The sequence below is a fragment of the Emydura macquarii genome, unplaced genomic scaffold (genome assembly GCF_026122565.2).
Source record: "Emydura macquarii macquarii isolate MOO-44397 ecotype Brisbane River unplaced genomic scaffold, CSIRO-AGI_Emac_v2 contig_1483, whole genome shotgun sequence".
NCBI lineage: Eukaryota > Metazoa > Chordata > Testudines > Chelidae > Emydura > Emydura macquarii.
This window is the reverse complement of record NW_027131620.1, coordinates 16,512,724-16,533,381: the sequence shown is the minus strand read 5'-3', so window position 1 is coordinate 16,533,381 and position 20,658 is coordinate 16,512,724. Positions and strand designations below refer to the sequence as shown.

The following is a 20,658-nucleotide window of genomic DNA, read 5'->3' as shown; positions in this document are numbered from 1 at the left end:
AAGCACCTTGCTGAGGTGTTGGTTCACTAATGATAAAGGAAAAAGTAACTACTGAATCACCAACACTGGCTGCAGTACAGCGCCCCCAGTACCATGCTGGAGCACTGGCACAGTAATAAGGGTGCCAACCAGGCTTGGATTAACCAACATGCACTCGGTGCATTTGCATAGGGCCTCAGACCACCAGATTTGGGTGGGCAGCATTTTGACAGGCCAAACCTGCAATGCCACTCACTCGAATTTAGTCTGGCCGCCCTTGCCCCAGGCCACATTGGAATGAGCTTTGTTGTGAGCTGGTAGTACCACCCACTCAAATTTGATCCAGGTTGCGTGAATGCATGGCAGGCAAGGGAGCAACCAGAGCTGCGGCCAGAATCGTAAGAGCCACCCTAGCCCAAGACTGGAGCAGAGCGCTGAGGTGGGAGTGAGGGAGTGTCAGTGAGTGGCCAGGAAGGTCCCAGGGGTGTTGTGTGAGAGGCTGGAGGCGAACTACTGATGGTCTAAGTATTGGGGGAAGGGGCACATAGGGGATGTTGGAAGGCGGTGAGGTGAGTTGTGGGAAGAAAGGGGGATTGTGGAGGGGGGTGGGACTGGGATGTTTGGGGAATGTTGGTGGCTGAAGTGTTGGGGGCTGCAGTGATCAGGATGTATGTCAGTGCAGCTCTGAGGTGTAGAGGATGTCAGGTTAAGTGGAGGCAGGTGGCGGGCTGTTTGTGTGTGGAGCGGATCAGGGGTGCTTTGCTGGGCAGCCCCTGTTCAAGCAGCAGTTGGAGCAGAGCTAGAGTTGAGGTGTAGTGCTTGGCTGCCACGCCCTCAAAATGGGGGAAGGGGCAGCTGAGCCAAATTTGAGAGAAGCTGGGGGCATTCCCAATTTACACAAATTCTTTAATGCAGCACAGATAGGAGCTGGCTCACCACTACTACTTCCTGGGATTTCCTAGCACTACTAACCCAACTCTTTTTAGCTTGTGAGGTTCATCAGTATCATATCTAATAAGACTTGCATACAACTAATGCAGATCTAGTGCCAAAATAAATAGTGGGTACCTGTACCTCTTTAAATGCATCCACATCTAAAGTTTCCTTTTTCACAAGTTATCAACTTCAGTGGTCTTTTTAAAATCACATGGATACATTATTTGCCTGAAGTGGGGATGTGTGTTTGTGGTGGTTTATGGTTTTTCCTCTTCAGGGGCCTGATTCACCCGTTATTCCAATTTTACACTGGTGCAACTCTGCTGTTAACAATGGAGTTACAACAAGACAGTAAAACGGGTGGGGTGAATCTTCTTTTCCATCTCTATACTCAGAAAAGGGACATGGACATCTTTTTCCTCACTGCAGCGCCACTTGCTTCATGCCTTTTGTCAGAGGAGGGGTTTAGCAGGACATACACTTCAAAATAGATTCTTGACGGGACCCCTAGATTGTGTAGCCTGACAGCCTGTATAGCAGGCCAGATAATTTCAGCCAGGTACCCCCATAGTGCGCCCAGTCACTAGGTTAAATACATCTCAACTACAATAGAAGAGCTAATCATAGCAGACACAAGCTACAGGACATGTCAGTTCCAAACTTCCTCAAATTTTACATAATAATGACCATATTGGGTCAGACCAATGGTCCATCTAGCCCCATATCCAGTCTTCCAACAGTGGCCAACGCCAGGTGTTTCAAAGGGAATGAATAGTACAGGTAATCCTCACGTGATCCATCCCAAGGGCCATTCCCAGCCTCTGGCAGTTTTCAGGTCCTCAGATCAAGAGTATTGGTCCAGACTTACTAGAATATTCTGCCTTGTGTCGTTCTAATCTTAGCAAGACTAACACCATTTCCCCACTATGCACACACTAATGCTGAGCAACAAAAACCAGCACATAGTATGGCACAAATACATTAATCCAAGCAAAGGCTAAGCCTGTTAAGAAAAGATGCTTTATAAACATGTCATAAAGGAAGTAAAAAAACTGCCCACACTAGAATTCTAACTCCAAAGGACTGGCTTTTCATGCCTGATGTCAAAACCCCCTGCAAAACAAATTCCCTATCAGCACAGACAGCATTGCTCTTTTCCTCATTATCAAACAGCAAAAAAAGACCATATAAAGGGCAAGGAGAGGATTATTTTATTGAACTAACTAAAAATAAATTCCAACATGGACATTTAAACAATGTTTATTGATGATAAACTACAATCCTTCAAATGACGGTGTTAAAGAAGATGGATATCATGATTAGATCACGTAACCAACAAAAAAGTATTGGAGATTATTGGAACTCAATCAATGGTGCCAGAATCTGGGAGGCCAAGGAGCTATATCCCCCTACCCCGACACACACACACTTTAACAAAAACTGTAAACTTAATGCAATTTTGATCACATGATTATCTAGAACTGCAGTGGATATCTAGGAATGCATCTGATGCATTCCTAATATCTTGGCCATTTGCAGTTCTAGATAATCATGTTTTCAAAATGCATATGTTTACAGTTTTTGTTAAATACATATGTTTCTATCTGCTAAAGCCTGTTGATGGTGTTTGTTAATTTTTTTTAGAAAACCTGTTTTTTATAAAACAAACATTAGAAAAAATAATTTTATACGGTAATTCATAAAGGGGCACATTTACCTCTCTTAAAAGTTGTTTATTATTATTTATTTTGCTGACACCTTTTTTTTAAAAGAGATTTACAATTTAGAGTTACAATTGTTAAAATATGCATTATATATAAACAAGGATAATTAGATTGTAATGTTACAGAATTGCAAGTTACAGTTCAATGATAAATAATAATAATAGTGCAATATTAATAATGGAGAATATGCAGTAAAATGATAAATGCAAGTGAAGTACAGTACATGAAGGGCAAAAATAAAATGCAGTCCTGATGTTTAGAACTAAAGTTGTTGGTTTGTTTTTGGTTTTTTTTCATTTGTTCATACTATAATTATATCTTAAATATTATAATAATAATTATAATATAACATTTTGTATTCTGGGTATTTATGTTCCAGTTGTAACTCTGCAGGATATTTTAGTAGTATTTTAATTCCCCCAGTCTGGCCTTGTGTCCCCTCCCCATTTCTATAAAGGTTCCCTTGCCCTTGAACTCAGCCAATGCAATGTAGTATCTTAGGTGGACCAAACAGACCATTCATCCAGAAAGAGATAAGCAGAGGATCATACAGAATGGACTACCATAGGTGCAAGCCTCCACTAATGGAGATGCCACAGAAGAAGAAAAAAGTAAATCAACAATAGCCTCAGAGAATCCCAGTCTCTCCATCAGGTTATGAGGATGCAGAGCAAGGGGTAGAAGATACAGATGACAGTTCAAACTTTATAATCAAACTGAGGAACAGTTCAAAGGGGGAAAAGATGAAAGGATAAAGCCAAGTGAAAGTGCGGGCTGGACTTTCTCTCTGTTTTGTTGCTGTGTCTGGAGCACAGTGAATGGAGGTTAAATCAGTCTGAATAAAACCAGAATGTGAGCAGAAAAAAGACAAGCAAGATAATAACCTGATCTCACTTTGCACTTCTACAGCATCCTCTGACTGACTAGCTCAAAGAGCATTATGGATGTCGATGAACTCAGCCCCACAATGCACTAGGAGATACGGAAATATTACTAGGCAAACAAGCCCTTCACAGCCAATTGGCCATCAGGAGAATTAGCAATACTAGATAGGTCATTCCTAATGTATCAGGAAAGTCAGAGTTTCTAATAGAGTCAAATGAGGAGCAAGAAAGTACAAAACAGACTCCAAAGAAGAAAACATTCCCTGGATAATAAAAACCATAAATCACTAGCATGGTGGAAAAGAGCCATAGAGCTTGCTGGTACAGTAAGCTTTAGAGACTGGTTTATTTCTTGTCTGAGCAGACCATGGTCAGTGTGAGATAGCATACTTTATTTCTCTCTCCTCTCCAATAGCACTTTATAGCTTCAGAATAGCATGCAAACAACAACAAATCAATAAATCCACATATCACCCCTTTGGGGTGGGTAAGTGTAAGTGGGTATTATTATCATCCCCACTTTTCAAAATGGGGAAACTGACACAAGAAGTTAAAAGACTTGTTCAAGGCCACCCAGCGAGCCAGTGGCAGAGCTAGAATTCAGGATGTTCCTAGTTTCCAGCCCCCTGCTCAGAGTAAGTCATTTAACTTCTTGTGTCACTAGATCATGCTGACATACCTTTCCTACTTATTTCCCCTTAGTGATACTCTATGGTTCTCTATTTAATCAGAGAACAGCAAATATATTTTAGCCCTTTCTGCAGGTTTCATATTTTGCCACTGAGTAACATGAATAAAAAGTTACCACATGAAAAAAGATACAGAATAACCCTCCAGCATTGCATAAACTTTAATCTGTCACAAATAAACCAGAGGAGCAAAAAGCAGCTTCTGAGACCTAATTCAAATCAGATTAATTGTATTTCCCTCTCCACACACAACCTGACATATCCAAGCAGTGCAGATCCAAACCCAGAATTCCAAAGTCAAGCTTCAAAGCAACCACGGGCAATTGTGCAGCTTTCCAACGCCTTTTTATGAGAACTGTATACCCCAAGAAGAGTGTTTTCGAAGAAAGTAAACAACCTCCAAGATGTTAATTACCAAGCAACTGTGGAGCTAAAGGAAAATGAGCTCTTCATGCCTACACCAGAAATGGCGAATAAAACTGAAACCAAATGATCTGTGGCAATTAGGGAACGCAAAAACAAAAACAAAAATATCCAGTGAAGAGATTAAACATCCTGGAAGCAAAGAGCCCCATCAAATCCAATGCCATTCATTGGGCAATAATATTTTAAAACCAGAACTCTCTAGAGCAGCAGAGACATGCCCCAGTGGTCAAAGCAGGTTGCATTTTAGTTGGACTTCTTTTGTTGGCCTGATGCTATTCCAATTTCCCATCCTTTGATGGGGGCAGCTTTTATCTGAACTGATTTTCTATCTGGGCTCCATGGTTATCAGGGATCATTTTGACACAGGTAGGAATCAGGAAACAATGGGGTAGATTTCAGATTTTCAAGCCACAAACCCAAGGCCAGAATCTGCTGGCCTTACTTATGTGACTAGTCTGTCAATGGCTACACACTTATGTGAGTTAGCCATGATGGTAAGGACTGCAGTATCAGGCCCATAATTAACAGAAAGAAGGAAGGAGAAAAGAAAAAGGACCCAGCTCATCAGCTGTGAGCATGACTCAAATGGTGGGTTTTTGTAACACATACAACCTGATCACTTAGATAACATTCCATGCATGAAGACAAAGATGAGCAGATAAAGAAGCTGAGGACTCAACGGTTAAATTCTCAAGTCATAAAACAATACAACCATTTAAAAAGAGCCCAGTTCACCAGATAATATACTCTGCCTCTGTGCTGTGGCTGCAGGAGACCAACAAACTCCTCCCTCATAAAGCAACTATGTGAAAAACAAGAACTCCATGAGATCTTAGGCGAGAAAAAGAGTTTATCTGGTAGCCAGTGCAGAAATCTGTAATTTCTCTTGTAGTGACACAGGTTTCTAATGGTGAGAAACAAAGAAAGGGTATTGCCTTCCTTGAGTCACATGTGTGCCCGTTTCTTTTGATTCAGTTCCCTTAATGCAGCCCCTATCAGCTCAGTAGCATGAACATGCCACTGAGTATTCACAGGACAAGGGTCTGTCCGTCACTGAAGTTTACTGTGCTGGTGGTGACATGCTTGTTTGCTTAGAGCTCCAGCATTTTGCATGCAATTAAGATTAAACCCAACCTCTTCGCATCTTCTTAATTACATAAACACCTATAATGAACAATTCCTGAACCAGCATTAGCCAAGGCCCGTGTGCTTCTCTTTCCTTCATTTTTCCATATTAATTATTTCCTGCTGTAACTGGATTTTTATCCCTTTCTTGATAGACACGCAAGGAAGGATGGTTGATTCCAACCCAACAGTCTGCTGTATCACTAACTCCACTAAATGTAAATCCACTCACTGTTCATGCAAAAGGGAGAGCTAGTAGGTAAGGCACTAAGAGACAGCCTGAGACTCTGGGCTTGTGTTCTGGCTAGGGAGGGGCTTTATTTATCATTAGTGACCCTCACATACTGACCTTTGTTTTACCAATGACCTTTTATTGTACTGTTTGACTTATTTTCCTATCAGCACCGATACGATGTTTGCAAGAGGTTAGTAATACTCTGCATTTTGCAAAGCTGGCGGATTCCAAATTCCTGCAGCTACTGAGACGTAGATTTTTTAAAATTCACACTCAAAAGTGCATATGCATAATTTGTACATTCAGTTTTCAAGCAGAATCACGGTAACTTAGGGTGACCAGATAGCAAGTGTGAAAAATGGGGATAGGGGGTGTGGAGTAATAGGTGCCTATATAAAGACAAAGCTCCAAATTTCAGGATTGTCCCTATAAAATTGGGACATCTGGTCACCCTACAGTAACTGAACATGCAAAGGGCCAGTTAGACATTGTCTGGTCATTTTCCCATGCAGTCATGGTAACTGAATATACAGATTATTCACATGCATTTTTGCTCACACACTTGTACCAGCAGCTATGCTGGTTGTCTTGGTTTTATATATACACTTTCCTCTTTCATTTTCCATTATAGAGGGCTGGATTCTGCTCCCAATAAACTCAATGGCCAAAGTGGTCGCTAACATTATTACTTCTAGTGAGCATCCCACTAGAAATCTACACCTAGACATTTCCTCTCCATTGCCACCTGATTGAAGTCACTTACAACAATCAATCAAAAAGAGAACTTAACAAATTAAGACAATTCAGCTGACCTACAAAAAACAAACAGCACAAGTTCTCCCAAAAGAACTTCTCCTTCTGCCCTCTTTATCATTCCCTGTTTCTTTATATTCTCCTTCCCATGATTTGATGTCATTGCATACTGAGCCTAATTCAGACCTGGTGGAAGCAGGTGCATCTCCACTGAAATAACTGAAACATCATCCATGTACAGCAGATCTAAAGTTGGCCCATTGAGAAAGGGAATTCATTCCTCGAAACAGCTGGAGTCAACCCATTGTGTAGGAAGTGTAGGAGGAGTGGTCAATTTTCTGTTCAACAAACAAAACTGCAGATATTTGTTTGTGAAAATAAAAATCTTCCGCAGGCAAAGCTCTTTCTCCTTTCACACAGTTCTAAGTTACCCACACTGGTCAACACAGGCAGGACTGCAGAGTTGTCTTTACATTTTTCAGTTTTACCTCCAGTGATGGAGGCAAAGAGAGACACCCAGTGGTAAAGAGTATGATAGGTCTTCTCTTATCTTCTTCATTGCCTTGCCCATTTCTATCTAGGTGTCAGAGCTAGGATCATTTCAGTGTACATGAAAGCCAATGAACCCCTTAGTATATGTGCAAATAACTCCATGACTTTCTGCGCAACCTCGGGTAAATCATTTTCACAACTTTGTGTGTCTTCTTCCCCTTCTGTTAAACAGGTTATAACTATGCCCTAGCTACCTCATACAGGGTTGTGAGGGGTAATTAGTTAATTCACTTTGGAGATAAATCCTAAGTGTTAATAATACTAAGACAAATTATTGTATTAATAACACTGACTCTCTTGTGCTGCTCACGTGCACGTTTAGCAATTCAACACAACAAATGCAGAATGCTAGGCCATCCTTTAACCAAAAGTGAAGCTGAAGAACAAAAAATTCTGTCCCCTCTACAAACCAGCTGATGAACTGGTGTTTCTCATACAGAAAGGCAGCGAGCAGCTCCCACAAGTGTTGTGTATAACCAGACACAGTTCTTACACTGGAAGATGGGAAGAAGGAGTTCCCCTTTATGAGGGGAACATGAATGCAAAGAGATGAAGTGGGAGGGATGTAGAATCAACGTCTCAGAGTTCAATAATTTTCTTTTCCAGAGAACGTTCACTGTGATGGAAGTGTACCTTTCCCACCATAGACAGTCTGGTCAGCCTTCACCAAGTCAATCTAAAAAGAAAAAGTCAGAATTGTCAGGGTGGCCAGCTGTAACTGCTGCTATGTGGTTTGTTATACAGATGTGGGGAAAAAAATTGCATGCCAGATGGTGGGAGGAAGTTCATCAGTTTGCAATAGAGTAAAACATTTTGGGTTCTCATGACCAATAGTCTGCAGGGTTCTTTTTTAAATGTCTCCATCAAAATGACATATTTCCATATGGGGTAAATTCATAAACAAAATTCACCTTGTTTGTTCTGGGTGAAACGTTGGCAATTGTGATGCAGAAAGTTGCATTCACTGACCACAATAAAAATCCCATATGTGAGTATAATATTTTGGGCACGGCTTGGAAAATTTAACAGACACCAGCTAGCCAAAGAACTAAATCTGGTGGCTAGAGGCCAATACAAAAGATGAGGAGGGATTGAGAGGGGAGGGCCACCAGCAAAGTCCAAGTGTCCCCTCGTGCGATGCCCACTTCTAGCTGATAGGACCCAGGAGGGCTAGGATTCCTCCCAGAGTTCAGAATTTAGACCCTACTCAGAGGCTCTATGTTTCATAACACTTTACCAGCCCTAAAAACCTGCAGTTGATCAGCTTTGTTCCTGCCCTGCGGTTACATGCAGAGAGCGGCCACAGGCTGCATTTTAATAACATAATAATAATTGAAGTGAACATCTTCAAGGCGCTTTACAAACACAACAACCTTCACTCCACCCTTACATAAGTAAGTGTTTGTACAGATGGTGGATCCTAGACTGAGAGGTTACGCATCCTGGGAGTCTGTGTCAGAGCTGAGATCAGGTCTCATTAAGTTCCTAGCTCGCAGCCATCAGCTCATACCATCACATTAGGCCTCCCTCTAGCACTCTGCAGGCCTTATTTGGCCCCTTGACCACACTTTGGGCACCCTGCTTTAAGCTAATCTCTGTTGTCCAGGCACTGTATTCACAAACAAACACAATGTACAGGACTTACTAGGCAGCTGCAGAGTGTATGATCTTTCTACAGAGTCTCTCAAAGCAGCATGTGTCACCCTACATGTAAACACAGCTCCTTCGTCTTCCCTTCTGGGCATGACTCTCAACACGCTCCAAATGGAGTGCAAACCGTTGGCTCCCATTACGGAGACTGAATGGCAGACTCCCTCTTGCAGTGGCTGCCCATCTCGGAACCAGTTCACATCGATCACGTTAGGGGAGAAGTTACTGATCCTGCAGTTCAGCCTCAGCTCCTCTCCCACCACAGGAATGGAGGGGTCTGTTGTGATCCAGAGAACTTCAGGGGGTGTCCCTGTTCAAATGGAAATAACACGCAGCAGGATAGATGGTTAGACAAGTTACCCCCGATGTCAAGAAGAGGGCAGATGGCCAAGATGCATAACAATACCAACAGGCGTGGTGAATAGTTCAGGACAGTCACAGTGAGAACATGGGAGCCTCACACAGCTCACACAGTCAGAGAGCTGCTGCAAACGGTGCATGGTTTGATTGTTTATGGCATGTTGCAGGTCTGGCAATGGAAATTTTTTTATATGACTATAGCTTTGACCTGGGCCCAACATTGTGTGTCTCGCCCTCTTTTGCCTGTACCTACAGCTCATTGGGCTCTTTCAGTACTCCAAGCCCCATCACATTCCCAGACTCTCCCACTACTGACACACAGTGCTCTGTGGCTCTCTCTACTCAGCCACAGCTACCACTCCTCCTCTTCCTCATCCCAGACTTTGGGCATTACCTTGGCCAGTTCCACTTTGCACCACCACTGAAAATCAATGTGTGAAATGGGGCTAAGACAAGAAAACAGAAGGCCCATTCAACCCATCTCTAAAAGGCTGGATTAGGAGGAACTCAGCTGCTCCTTAGCTTCCGCCATAGTCTTTAAACTGACAGCCCCATCCAGATTCCAGGTGATCAAACCAGTCTCGCCTAGAAATACTTAATACTTCCATAGCACTTTATATTAGCTAGTTGATTTTCACAATACCCCATCCTGTTAAATTTTACAGAAGGAAAACTGGAACTGACTTGCCCAACGCCACATACCAAGTCAGTGGTAACGCCACAATTAGATCTCAGAACTTCCTAGCACTATGTCCTGTGCACTGGCCAATAGACCACCCTGCCTCTCAAGCAGTGAAACTCAACCCTCCTAACCTGTTGCACCTCCTAGTGTAAATCCACTGAACCTCTCAAAGGCAGCTCCACTACAAGCAGCAGGGAGTGCATCATTGGCAGCAGCTGACTCACGGCATGCATCTTACCTTGCAAGTTAACTTCATAGAAGAGTTCTTCTATATTTCCAAAGCTGCTGTGTTTTATCTGACAGACGTAAACTGCCCCTTCCTCATCATTGGTTGGTATAAACTCAGTCTGGCTCCAGACACTGAAATAGTCAATTTCACAAGGGAAAGGTCCAAACTGTGTCACATCCCTAACCGGCTGTCCATTTCGAAACCAAGTCAAAGTGATATTCTTCGGGTAAAATTTCTCTACTACGCAACTCAGAATGAGCTTCTCTCCTACCATGGGAGCCTGAGGCCAGCTAGTGATGTAGAGACTTGCTGGCCGAGCTGAGAGAGAAAGAAAGAGAGAGAGTTTCAGGGAAATCTTGTAAAAGTTACTGTTCAGATTTTGGCAATGAGTCAGTAAGAAAAGATCTACCGAGAAGGAGAGCCTTTACCGGTGACACTCAGCGTGGTGCTCATCCATATGACACTCTTCAGTGCAATGTGTTCAACGCTGCATTCGAACACGGCCCCATCATCCCGGATAGTGGGTGTGTAGGTCAGACAGGATGGAACACTGAAGAATTTGCCATTGGTTTCCAAAGGCTGCCTTGCCTTGTCTGTAATATCTTCTCTAGGCCCCAGAAGAAAAGAGGTTTCACCAGAGGCTTCAGTTGATGCCATTTGGGGGGTTCTTCGGTACCATTTCACACTAATCGCTTTTGGCCTAAAGCCGTTTATGTTGCACATCAGCTTCAGCTTCTCATTAATCGGGATCACATCAGGTTTGTTAATCAAGGAGACCTGAGGCGGCACTGTAAAAAAGATAAATTTGGGACGTAGAAGTCTCTGTGTGATGCTGGCATAGAAGAACTGTGAGTTCCTGGATACATAAAAGAGGGACATCCTCAGTAGGAGTGAAATCCTGGTCCCAGTGAAATCAACACACGAGGTCTTTTGTAGGCACGTGCCCAAAGTGCAGCTGCAGAGAGCCCTGCTTTGTCATCACTCTTGCCCAGACATGACCAAAACTTCCTCCACCCAAGAGTCCTTTGCAACAAGGTGAGTTGGAGGTGGCTCAATCGTCTTTCAGTTGCTAAATCCCATCCTCTCTTTAAACTCTTCTGATCCTTCCACTTCTGACAAGTGCTATGACTTCTAAAACTGCTAAACGCCTAGGGCTCCAACCTCCACAGCTGGTCTCCCCTAGTTGCTAAAACCCTCTTGCATCCCTCTAGTGACTGGATTAGATTAGACTAAATTAGCCCATGACAGATGATTTAGGGAAATGAAATCAATCCTGCCATAAGGCAGGCAAATAAACTAGATTACCTACTATTTTTGCCCCCCAGGAGTTCGTGCATATGCCATACAGCAGACTCGGGTGTCCTAACACACAAAATATCCATGAGGAAATCAGATAAAAGTGCAGAAGTTAGCAGCTCCCTTCTTTGGGGTTCAGAATCAAATACAATATTTTTTAACGCTCTGGTTAAGAGAAAGCTATAGCTCTAATTTTTAGGCCAAATTTCCTTTAATATGAGTTGAAGCAGCACACCGTTTGCAGCGCATACCCTTAGCTAAGTTATTATTACTTATTAATTATTATTATCGTTATTACGTAAATGGGTGGCCTACAACAATGCTGAAGGGTAGGAATGTTTTAAAAAATTACCTTTCATGAGTCGTTCCTGATAGAATATGGTAAAAAATATACTACACGCTCCAGTTACCACAATACAGGCGACAGCCACTCCAGCAATGAACCCTGTATCCCGATGATACTGCTTTGGGGCTGAAAACAAATGTAGTCATCAGAAACAATTTAAAATAATGAGATTCCACCCGAGGATCTCAAAGCATTTCACAAACAATTAATGACGCTTCAGATCAGCCCTGGAAAGTGCAGCACTTCTGTTTTATTATAATCCCCCTTTTACATGATGGTAAACTGAGTCATAAAGACGTCAAGCTGTAATCAGTCCTCTGTAAGCAAGAGGAAGGATTACAGGCTTTTTGGAAGGCATGTGCATTAAGAACAAACTTGACAGAGGAGCAGACTGAGCCCTGGAGTAACATTGTTATTTTGGGCACAGGGCTATGTCTATGAGGGTAGAAAGCTGGGATAGGGCTAATATGAGCTTGCTAGCAAAGGCTGATATACAGGATATTTGAGTGGTTTTTTTGCTTTTCTACCCTCAACTGCAGCCTGATTAACAGGGACTGTGAGCTGGGCAGATCTGTGGGAGCTGAAAGTGAGCAGAGAACCCATACAAGCTGCAGAACTCAGAAGCTGCTATTGAAGCCTCAAAGCTGCAAAAGTCCCTGAGAATGCTGCATTCCTCTTCTGTGGGAGGACTGGACAGTGGATCTGCAACAGTATGTACTCGGCAGCCCCGCCCTACTCTCAATCTCTTCTGCATGCTGATGGACTGAGCCAAAACAGAGCACAGCTCCACAGCCTGAAGAGGGCACAAAACCCTGCTGCAGGCCCCTGGAATCCAGAGCTCCTGGGCACTGGTTCTATTGCACCCAGGACTGCTGGAGTTAAGGCAGGATTTTGCCCATATTAAAATGATTCCTCACATCAGTCATTTCTTAGGAATTCCCCAATGTATAGAGAGTGGATGTGGTCAAAAACCAGAATTCCCATTTGCTGGGAAATCCCAACGTTTTGAAGTTTGTTTTTGTTCCAAATCAAACCGAAAAGTTGAAAGTTAGCAATTTTCTGGAAAATGAAAATTCCGAGAGTTTGATGTGGAACAATTGAAATGTGTAAGTTCAGTAATGTCAAAACACTGTAATATTAAATATGGTCTATGTTGTATCACGTTAAATATATAAATACAATATATTTTTAACTAGTATTTTAGTATAATTTAGAAGTTTAAACAAAAACAAATCAAAATGATAACAAAATTAAACATTTTTACCTTATCAAAATTAAAAAGAAAGTCAAACCGATTCATTTCAACCTTTTTTCCTGTTGAAAATGTCATTAGACCAACATGTTCCCATGAAACATTTTGATTTCAGCAAAATTACATTTTCCAATAGAAAACTGTGGCATAGAAAATTTTGCAATCAGATCTATTAAGAGTCTGTTGTTGGACCACTTACTTGTGACAAATATGGTTGTATTTCCTCTCCGGGGCTTTTCCAGGGATTCATGTCGGACTTCACAGATGTACAAGGATCCATCGTCCTCCTCAGACACCTCTCGGGTTACCCGGCTCAGCACAGTGAACACGCCCTTTTTATCATGAGCCAATGGGACTCCAGTGCAGATATCCTGCATTAAGGGCCTCTCATGTTTACTGCCAGGCTTCCTAACCAGCCAGGAGATATCAATTTCTTGAGGGTAAAATTCATGAACATCACAGGAAAAGGTTTTCTCTCCCCCTGCTGCAATTTGGGGGTTTTGGGGTGACAGCAACACTGTAGGCTGAGCTGAGAAGAGATATCACAGTCATGCACAAATAAGATCCTGTTGCTCATGACTCCCCATAAAAGATTCCTAATTAGCACTAGATACTAATTTTGCTTCTGGGTAGTTAAAATTGGGAATACTGAGTTACATGGCATTAAGTGAATAAGACTAGATCCAAAACATTGACCTAGTACTAATGGACACTGGCAAAAATTTAGTTCAAAATAAAAAGGAGCATGTAAGTGCACAAATGAGTGAAAGATACACACTGAGTGAAGCACAGTAAGAATGCCTCAGAAGAGTTTCTTTTCTACAAACTATTTAATCTTATAATGTTAACCTGTAAACAAACCAGACCATGGCTAAATCATTGCATCAAAGAGTAAAGGAGCTAACTCTAAACTGACCACAAGGACGTGGCGAGCATCTGCTGTTCCCCTAAGAAACATTCGCTGCAGTTATCCTCAAACAAGTGCCTAAAAATAATTCAAAGCAGTCACTTGAGAATGAACAGTTGGCTGTAGGCAACGGCAAGGGAAATTATAGGGGTTTGCTTAATATTCAGTGCTCCCATTCCAAAAAAGTCACTTCATATCCATATGTGGTTTAGTGGTTAGTACAGGCAGGGGACAGGGAATCAGGCCTCTTGGTTCTTAATCCCAGCTCTATCACAGACTCACTGTGAGACTCTGGGCAGGTCAGTTATTCTCTCTCTCTCTCAATTTTTCCCATGTGTAAAATGAGTTTATTAATACATTTATCTGATACCCTGTTGTCACATTTCCCCCAATTCTATAGTTTATGAAGCAATTAGGAATTCCTGAAAATGAAAATCCCTACAGCTACAACAGTATATTCTACCGTTAGTTACATTAAATCACAGTATCATGTCTTAACTCAACCATTTGGCTGGCCTCAAAATTACAAAGTTATTGTTGCAAGTTGTTACTGTTTCATAGCTAACAATACTGGGTACCTCTGACTTGGAGCTGGATTGTCCCACTTCCATACTGTGGGGTTATTAGAACAGTGCATGTGTAAATCCCTTCATCATCTATTGTCACATTATGCAGGTTCAGTGATGCGCTGCCCTGGGTTAGTAACTCAGGATTCACCAAGGCCCCATTCCGATGATATAATGTATGCTTTCCATCAAATTGGTATACTGGCTTCTCTCCAAATTCATTGCGTATGGTCCATTTCACTGCCACATCCTCCAATTTAACACTCTTCCAGATCGTAAAATTACAATGCAATTCAATATGTTTGTCCACCAGACAGAATACTGGGGAAGGGCTGGTCTTGATTTCCAGTGTAGCTAAAAATAAAACAAATAAAACAAAAATAAAACATGCAATTGGCACCCACTGTCAATCTCAGCAACAGGAAAAGGATTGACAGGGCTATAGAGACTGGATTCCCCTTCTCAGCCCTAATTAGGGGTCTGTCTAGGATCAGGGTGGCATCACATCACTGTGCTGGGGTGGGGACATTGTGCTTATCTGTTCTGTGAATAAATCAAATCCTTCAGACACATATGCTAGGAGATTAATATTTTTAGGAACCAGGCCCTATAAGAATACAGGAACATGGGAAAGAGGCCAGTTGCATCCCACAGAACATGACCTTCTTGGCTAATAGCCATAGTTCATAACCAAATTCTTTTTTGAACCCAGTTATTCTTTTGGCCTTAACAACATTCCCCCCCTCTCCCAATGAGATCCATAGGTTTTCTATGTGTTGGGTGAAGAAGCACTTCCTTTTGTTTGTTTTAAACCCGTTGCCTATTAATTTAATCAGGTGACCCCTAGTTCTTACGTTATGTGAAGGGGTAAATAATGCTTCCCTATTCACTTTCTTCACACCATTCATGATTTTACAGACTGCTTTTATATCCTCTCCCCGCTCCCCCTTAGTCTTTCTTCTCCTTTCTGAACTGAACTGTCCCAGTCTGTTTAATCTCTCCTAGTATGGAAGCTGTTCCATATCCTAATCATCTGATGAAGTGGGTTGCAGCCCACGAAAGCTTATGCCTGCAGAAATTTGTTAGTCTTTAAGGTGCTACAAGACTCTTGTTGTTTCTGCTGTATACAGACTAACATGGCTACCCCCTGGAACTAATCATTCTTGTTACCCTTCTCTGTACCTTTTCCAATTCTAATATATCTTTTTTGAGATGAGGCAACCAGCATATTAACACTTTGGAGCACCAAACATTTCATTGTTTACTGAATGGAACACAGTCAACATTAAAAAAAAATCACACATCCATCTCAAATTTACTTACTTACCCTTGTTACAAGTAACACCTGAAAAGGACTAGAGAGGGGAATAGGATTCACTTTTTGTTTCTTTATTCTATGCCTTTGACAGCACACTGTGGCAAGCACAGGTCCCAAACCTGCAATCAGATTTGCTAGCAAGGATGTCTGTGCCAATGCATAGCCCCATTGAAATCAATGGGGTACTGCAGAGGGATAGGATTCACATGATCTGAAACAAATGTGGGATCATGACCTTAGTTTGTTTCTTCTTTTGATTGTGTGGGTCCAGAAAAGGTCATTGTAAAAAACACAGAAACTGGCAATAGAGACTGAAGAGATCGATGTAAGACCTGAAACAACTTTTCATTCATTTTTTTCTTAAATTGACTAGATTTCAAGCTGATGGTTGTCCCATTTGCTTCTCTAAGTCATTATCAGACATTTCTGTCTGTGGAACATCTCTTCCCAATTTGTAAAAGGTCTGCTATGGAAATTCTTTCACATATTGGTTCTAGATTCCTGTTGGAAATAAACCTAGCCATATTAGGGAGCCAACTGCACTCTTTGGTGTCAGAGATTTCAAAAAATGAATAGACTTTTTTTGTAGTTATGCCACTGTAGTCAAAACATACCTTTAATAAAACTAGCTGAACAAGTAAGGAGATGGTATTTTCCACTTGAACTGCAGTTGTGGAATTTGGACAATGCTTAGTGGACATAACATTCCTTCCTCCCCCATCTCCAAATGGCAAATGTTCAGAATAGTTTTCATTTTATCACCTTTGAATTCAGATTGATTTTATTTATTTATTTATTGCTATAGCACAGCTCTTCAGGCCACATTCTGCTCCTGGTGCACTTGAAAATGGGAGTCTATTCTCCAGTGAAATTAACAGGAGTCCTGTGGATGCATCCAAAAGCAAAATTTGGCCCTTAAAATTGAAGCTGGAAGCTGAAGACACTTTGGGCCAAATTCACCTTCATTTTAGATGTAAGCTGTTACACGTTCCAAACAATTAGTGTAAAATACTATTATTTTTCTAGCACCTGTTCTATGAAGCATTACAAATATCAGTTACCCTGGAACTCTATGCTGGCTCTGTATCATGTTGTAACCTAACCACTCATATCTCTGGAAGGTAAACTCTTTTGAAGAGGGACCTATTATTTGTCTGGCACAAGGTTAGCTAGCAGATAGAACCAGGTGTGACAGATACGGCAGTGTCCTGCAATATCCTTGAAAGACCTTATTGTATTAAGTTCATGTAACCTCTCTAGGGGCAAGATATGACCAGTGTAAGAACTGGAGATCAAAAGAAAATATTGAAAATGCTAGACAAGTGTGGACTTTTTGAGACAATAAGCATTCACTGGATTTTCTAGGAATTCCTTGAGGGGGGATGTTAATGCCCATTACCCAACTCCAGTTATGCAAATACATAGCCTTTTGAAGTTACACCCTGAGGAGAGGGTCTTTGCTGATTACCCATTATAGAAGGCCAAGATCAAAGGCCAGTGTTGTATAAAGAAACTGCTGTTCTGCTCAGCCTTTGTTCTGGTTCCAGAGCTAAGAAGGACATGAACTTGCAATCACAGGGAAAACCCAGTAGTGAGTTTTGAAGGACTGAACGCTAACACCACCCTAGGTTGGTGTTTGAGGTGACCTCTGCTAACCTTTTTAGCATATGTGTAGGTTCTTTTATTGTTTTCTCTGTCATGCTTTTATCTTAAGAATAAATGTGCTTGCTTAGAAGGATCTATGAGGTAACATAACTGTGAGCAGTACACTGGCCGTTGCCTTCAGGGAGAAAGCAATGTGCAGGCACTGGCCTATTTAGGCAGTCTGGCTTGCTGAGGGTATCACAATGTTATCCAAGGAGCTGTGCAGCCTTAAAATCCCCTGTCAGGAAGGAGAGAGATGCAGGTCTCTGCCCAAGAGAGGTGATGGCCGGGAACCAGAAACCTTTAAATGGGTGTCCTAGAGGGATCATGGAGGGGGGATACAAGTGCAGTTACCATAAACTATGACCCCATATACACTTAGAGTTAGGCTCAACTGAAATTGGTTAATACACACACACACACACACACACACACACACACCATTTTGACAGACAGTATTGGTTTATTTTTAAGAATTTTTATCAATTTAAATTTGCACAGTTGCATGAACTAATGAGTTTTGAAGCTTTTTTCTATTATCTATTTAAATGTTTACAGTTGTGGGAAATTATGGAGGGGGCAGACACTTATTTGACAATAGACACTGAGATTCAAAAAGTTAAAGCTTTATAAACATAAAAACACAAACCTTCAATATTACATGTCAGAATATACAAAGCAAGTATCCGTAAATCAACCATCCAGACCTGTTTTTACTACTCATTCACTAGTCCATTTGTAACCAGCCTAATTCAAAAGTCTAAATCACTAGTTCTGCAGTCTAGTAAGTTATCAGGCAGCGTTTTTCTTGCTTTGCTTAGCGGTAAATTTCAATAATTGTTGATGGAAATGTTTCCCCACTTTGTGTGTCTACGGTGAAATCGACATTTACTAATAAAAACAAAACAAAAACAAAAACCCAAATCCTTCCAAGCCTTCTTAAGAGTGCTACTTAAACAAACAAGAGCAAGACCACCACCACCACCACTTGTCTCCCTCTCCTCGTGGGGACACTTTGGGTTTGTGTTCACCCTCCACTGCTTTAACTTAGCAAAGCCTCCCCCGTCTCCAAAGGCCCAACTCTGCCCCCTTTGCTCCTGTTGAACAGGATCTTCCTTTGGGAGCAGCCCCGCCCAAGGCGCAAGTTGAGCAGAGGGGGCAGAAGCTGGCAGCCGGCTGCCTGGGTGGTTGCTGAAAATAACCCTCCCACGCGGCACAGCCCAAACCCAGAGGCAGGGGAAGGGGCGAGCGTCCATACCTGCAGCCGCCAGGTGCAGCAGCAGCAGCAGCGCTTCCATGGTCCGGGGCGGGGCGCCTGGCAGGAGCAGCCTCAGGTGCACTTTGAGCCTCGCCCCGGGAGCGCGCCCCTCCCCCCCGGCCAGGGGGGCTAAGAGCGACCGAGGCACCCAAGCGGCGGGGGCTGGGCGAGGGCTCCCTGCAGCGTGGGCACCGCGACAAGGGCCAACGTAGGGGGCGAGAGCGAGCCAGCCAGCAGCCTCGGGGCCGCCCCAGAACCCAGGCGGGCCGGCCGCTAAAATTGTCCCCGGGCCGGTGGAACCCGGATCCCACAGGGGAACCGGGCACTTGGCCTGGGCAGGCTTCTCTGGCAAGGAAGTGAATACGCGCCGGGCACTGGCCGCCCGAAGCGCTAGGACGCTTGCACTGGGGGGGAGCAGCCCCGAACTCGGCTCCTCCCCGTTCGCAGGCTGCAGCGCTAAAGCAGAGCCACCGAGCGGGCTGGCGGGATGCACCTTGCGCCGGCGAGACCAGGCGCGCTCCCACTAGCCAGCCGCGGGCGCCCCCTCCGTTAATCCTTTGTCCGCCCTTTGCTCCTCCCCAGCCCAGAGCAGCTCACCCCGCTCCCTCCACAAGCCCTAGGTGGTCCCCTTCCGGCCCAGACTCGCCCTGTGCCATATAAACCCGGGGCAGGGCTCACATCCCCTCCCTCCCCGTGCACCCAGCGGCCCCTCGCTGCCTGCCTGCAGGACTCACCCGTCCCTCTCGCAGCATCCGCCTCTGCTGTCCCGCTTCGCTCATGCCAGGGTCCGATTTCAGCCCGCTAACGGGGGGGTTCGCTTGGTTCACTCAGCTTTTATTTATTCCCTGATACTTGCACGGAAGATTGGAGGAAAGCGGCAGGCCTGTGCTGAGCACAGACGGTGCAGTGCTAGGGACAACCATCTAAGTAAGGCTTTTGTTTTTTCACTGTAATGCCAAGGGCGATCCCAGCCACCTTCGGGCAAAGAACTTGTCCTGACACAAGAGCGGCTGCCTGGAGATTATTGCACCCAGTTATATGAATAAGGCGGCTGCTTCTTTTCTTCAAAAACAAGAGTACCCAGCTTTTAATTTTCTAAGGTATTTTACACGTTATCACTGCAATGCAGCCCCCTATGGGGCAGAGTAGCAAGCATACAGCCCATAGCAACGATGTTAGAAGGGATGATTTTGAACGAAAACACTAGCCAAACCCCCACTCTGACAGTAAGTGGCAAGGGATCGTCACTGGCCAACAGAACAGAGACTTAATCTGAAAGACCCACACCACAAAGCAACTCAATTTTGTTCAAAAGCTAGTCAAATCTACATTGCCAGGATTTAGACTTATTTTTAGCTGGTGCAGAGGTTTCAGTCATTGCATAGAATTGGATCACTCAGCCACCTCTCCAAAATTCTTCCTTGAGGTTCCCTGCTCTCCCTTATGATCAAGAGTACACTAGTACTCTCTCTCATATTTAAAAGTTAACAGAATGAGAACACTAAAGTTCATACCCCCTTATAATTTATGCAATGGACCATTCAGCTGTTTGAAAGGGGGCTGTACCTCTGCTAGCACTTTTCTTCAGATTTCCTACCACTGTATGTGCAACGTCACCCTCGATAATGGAGGACAATGGGGTACACTGGCTTCTGGCATTTCTAGGTGACAGTGGTTTGCCTCTACTACCTATACACGCCATTGTTGCTAACACTGATGATAGTGTAACCATAAACTACTTGAAGAAAAAAAGCTAATAGAAAAGGCTCTCTCTTGATCCAAATGCTACATTTGAAATATATAATCCAACAAAAACTGCTTAAGAGGCATGACCCCATCTCCTGTTC

General features: G+C 43.1%; 1 gene segment (V, D, J or C); it reads right to left on the bottom strand.

Moving 5' to 3' along the window:
• Nucleotides 1-2,488: 2,488 nt before the first annotated feature.
• On the bottom strand, nucleotides 2,489-19,399 carry LOC137157127 (immunoglobulin gamma-1 heavy chain-like). The segment is given in 8 exon segments: nucleotides 2,489-7,979; nucleotides 8,949-9,263; nucleotides 10,234-10,542; nucleotides 10,653-11,012; nucleotides 11,873-11,992; nucleotides 13,318-13,647; nucleotides 14,604-14,945; nucleotides 18,812-19,399. Coding segments are annotated over 8 exon segments (1,821 nt in total).
• Nucleotides 19,400-20,658: the final 1,259 nt, after the last annotated feature.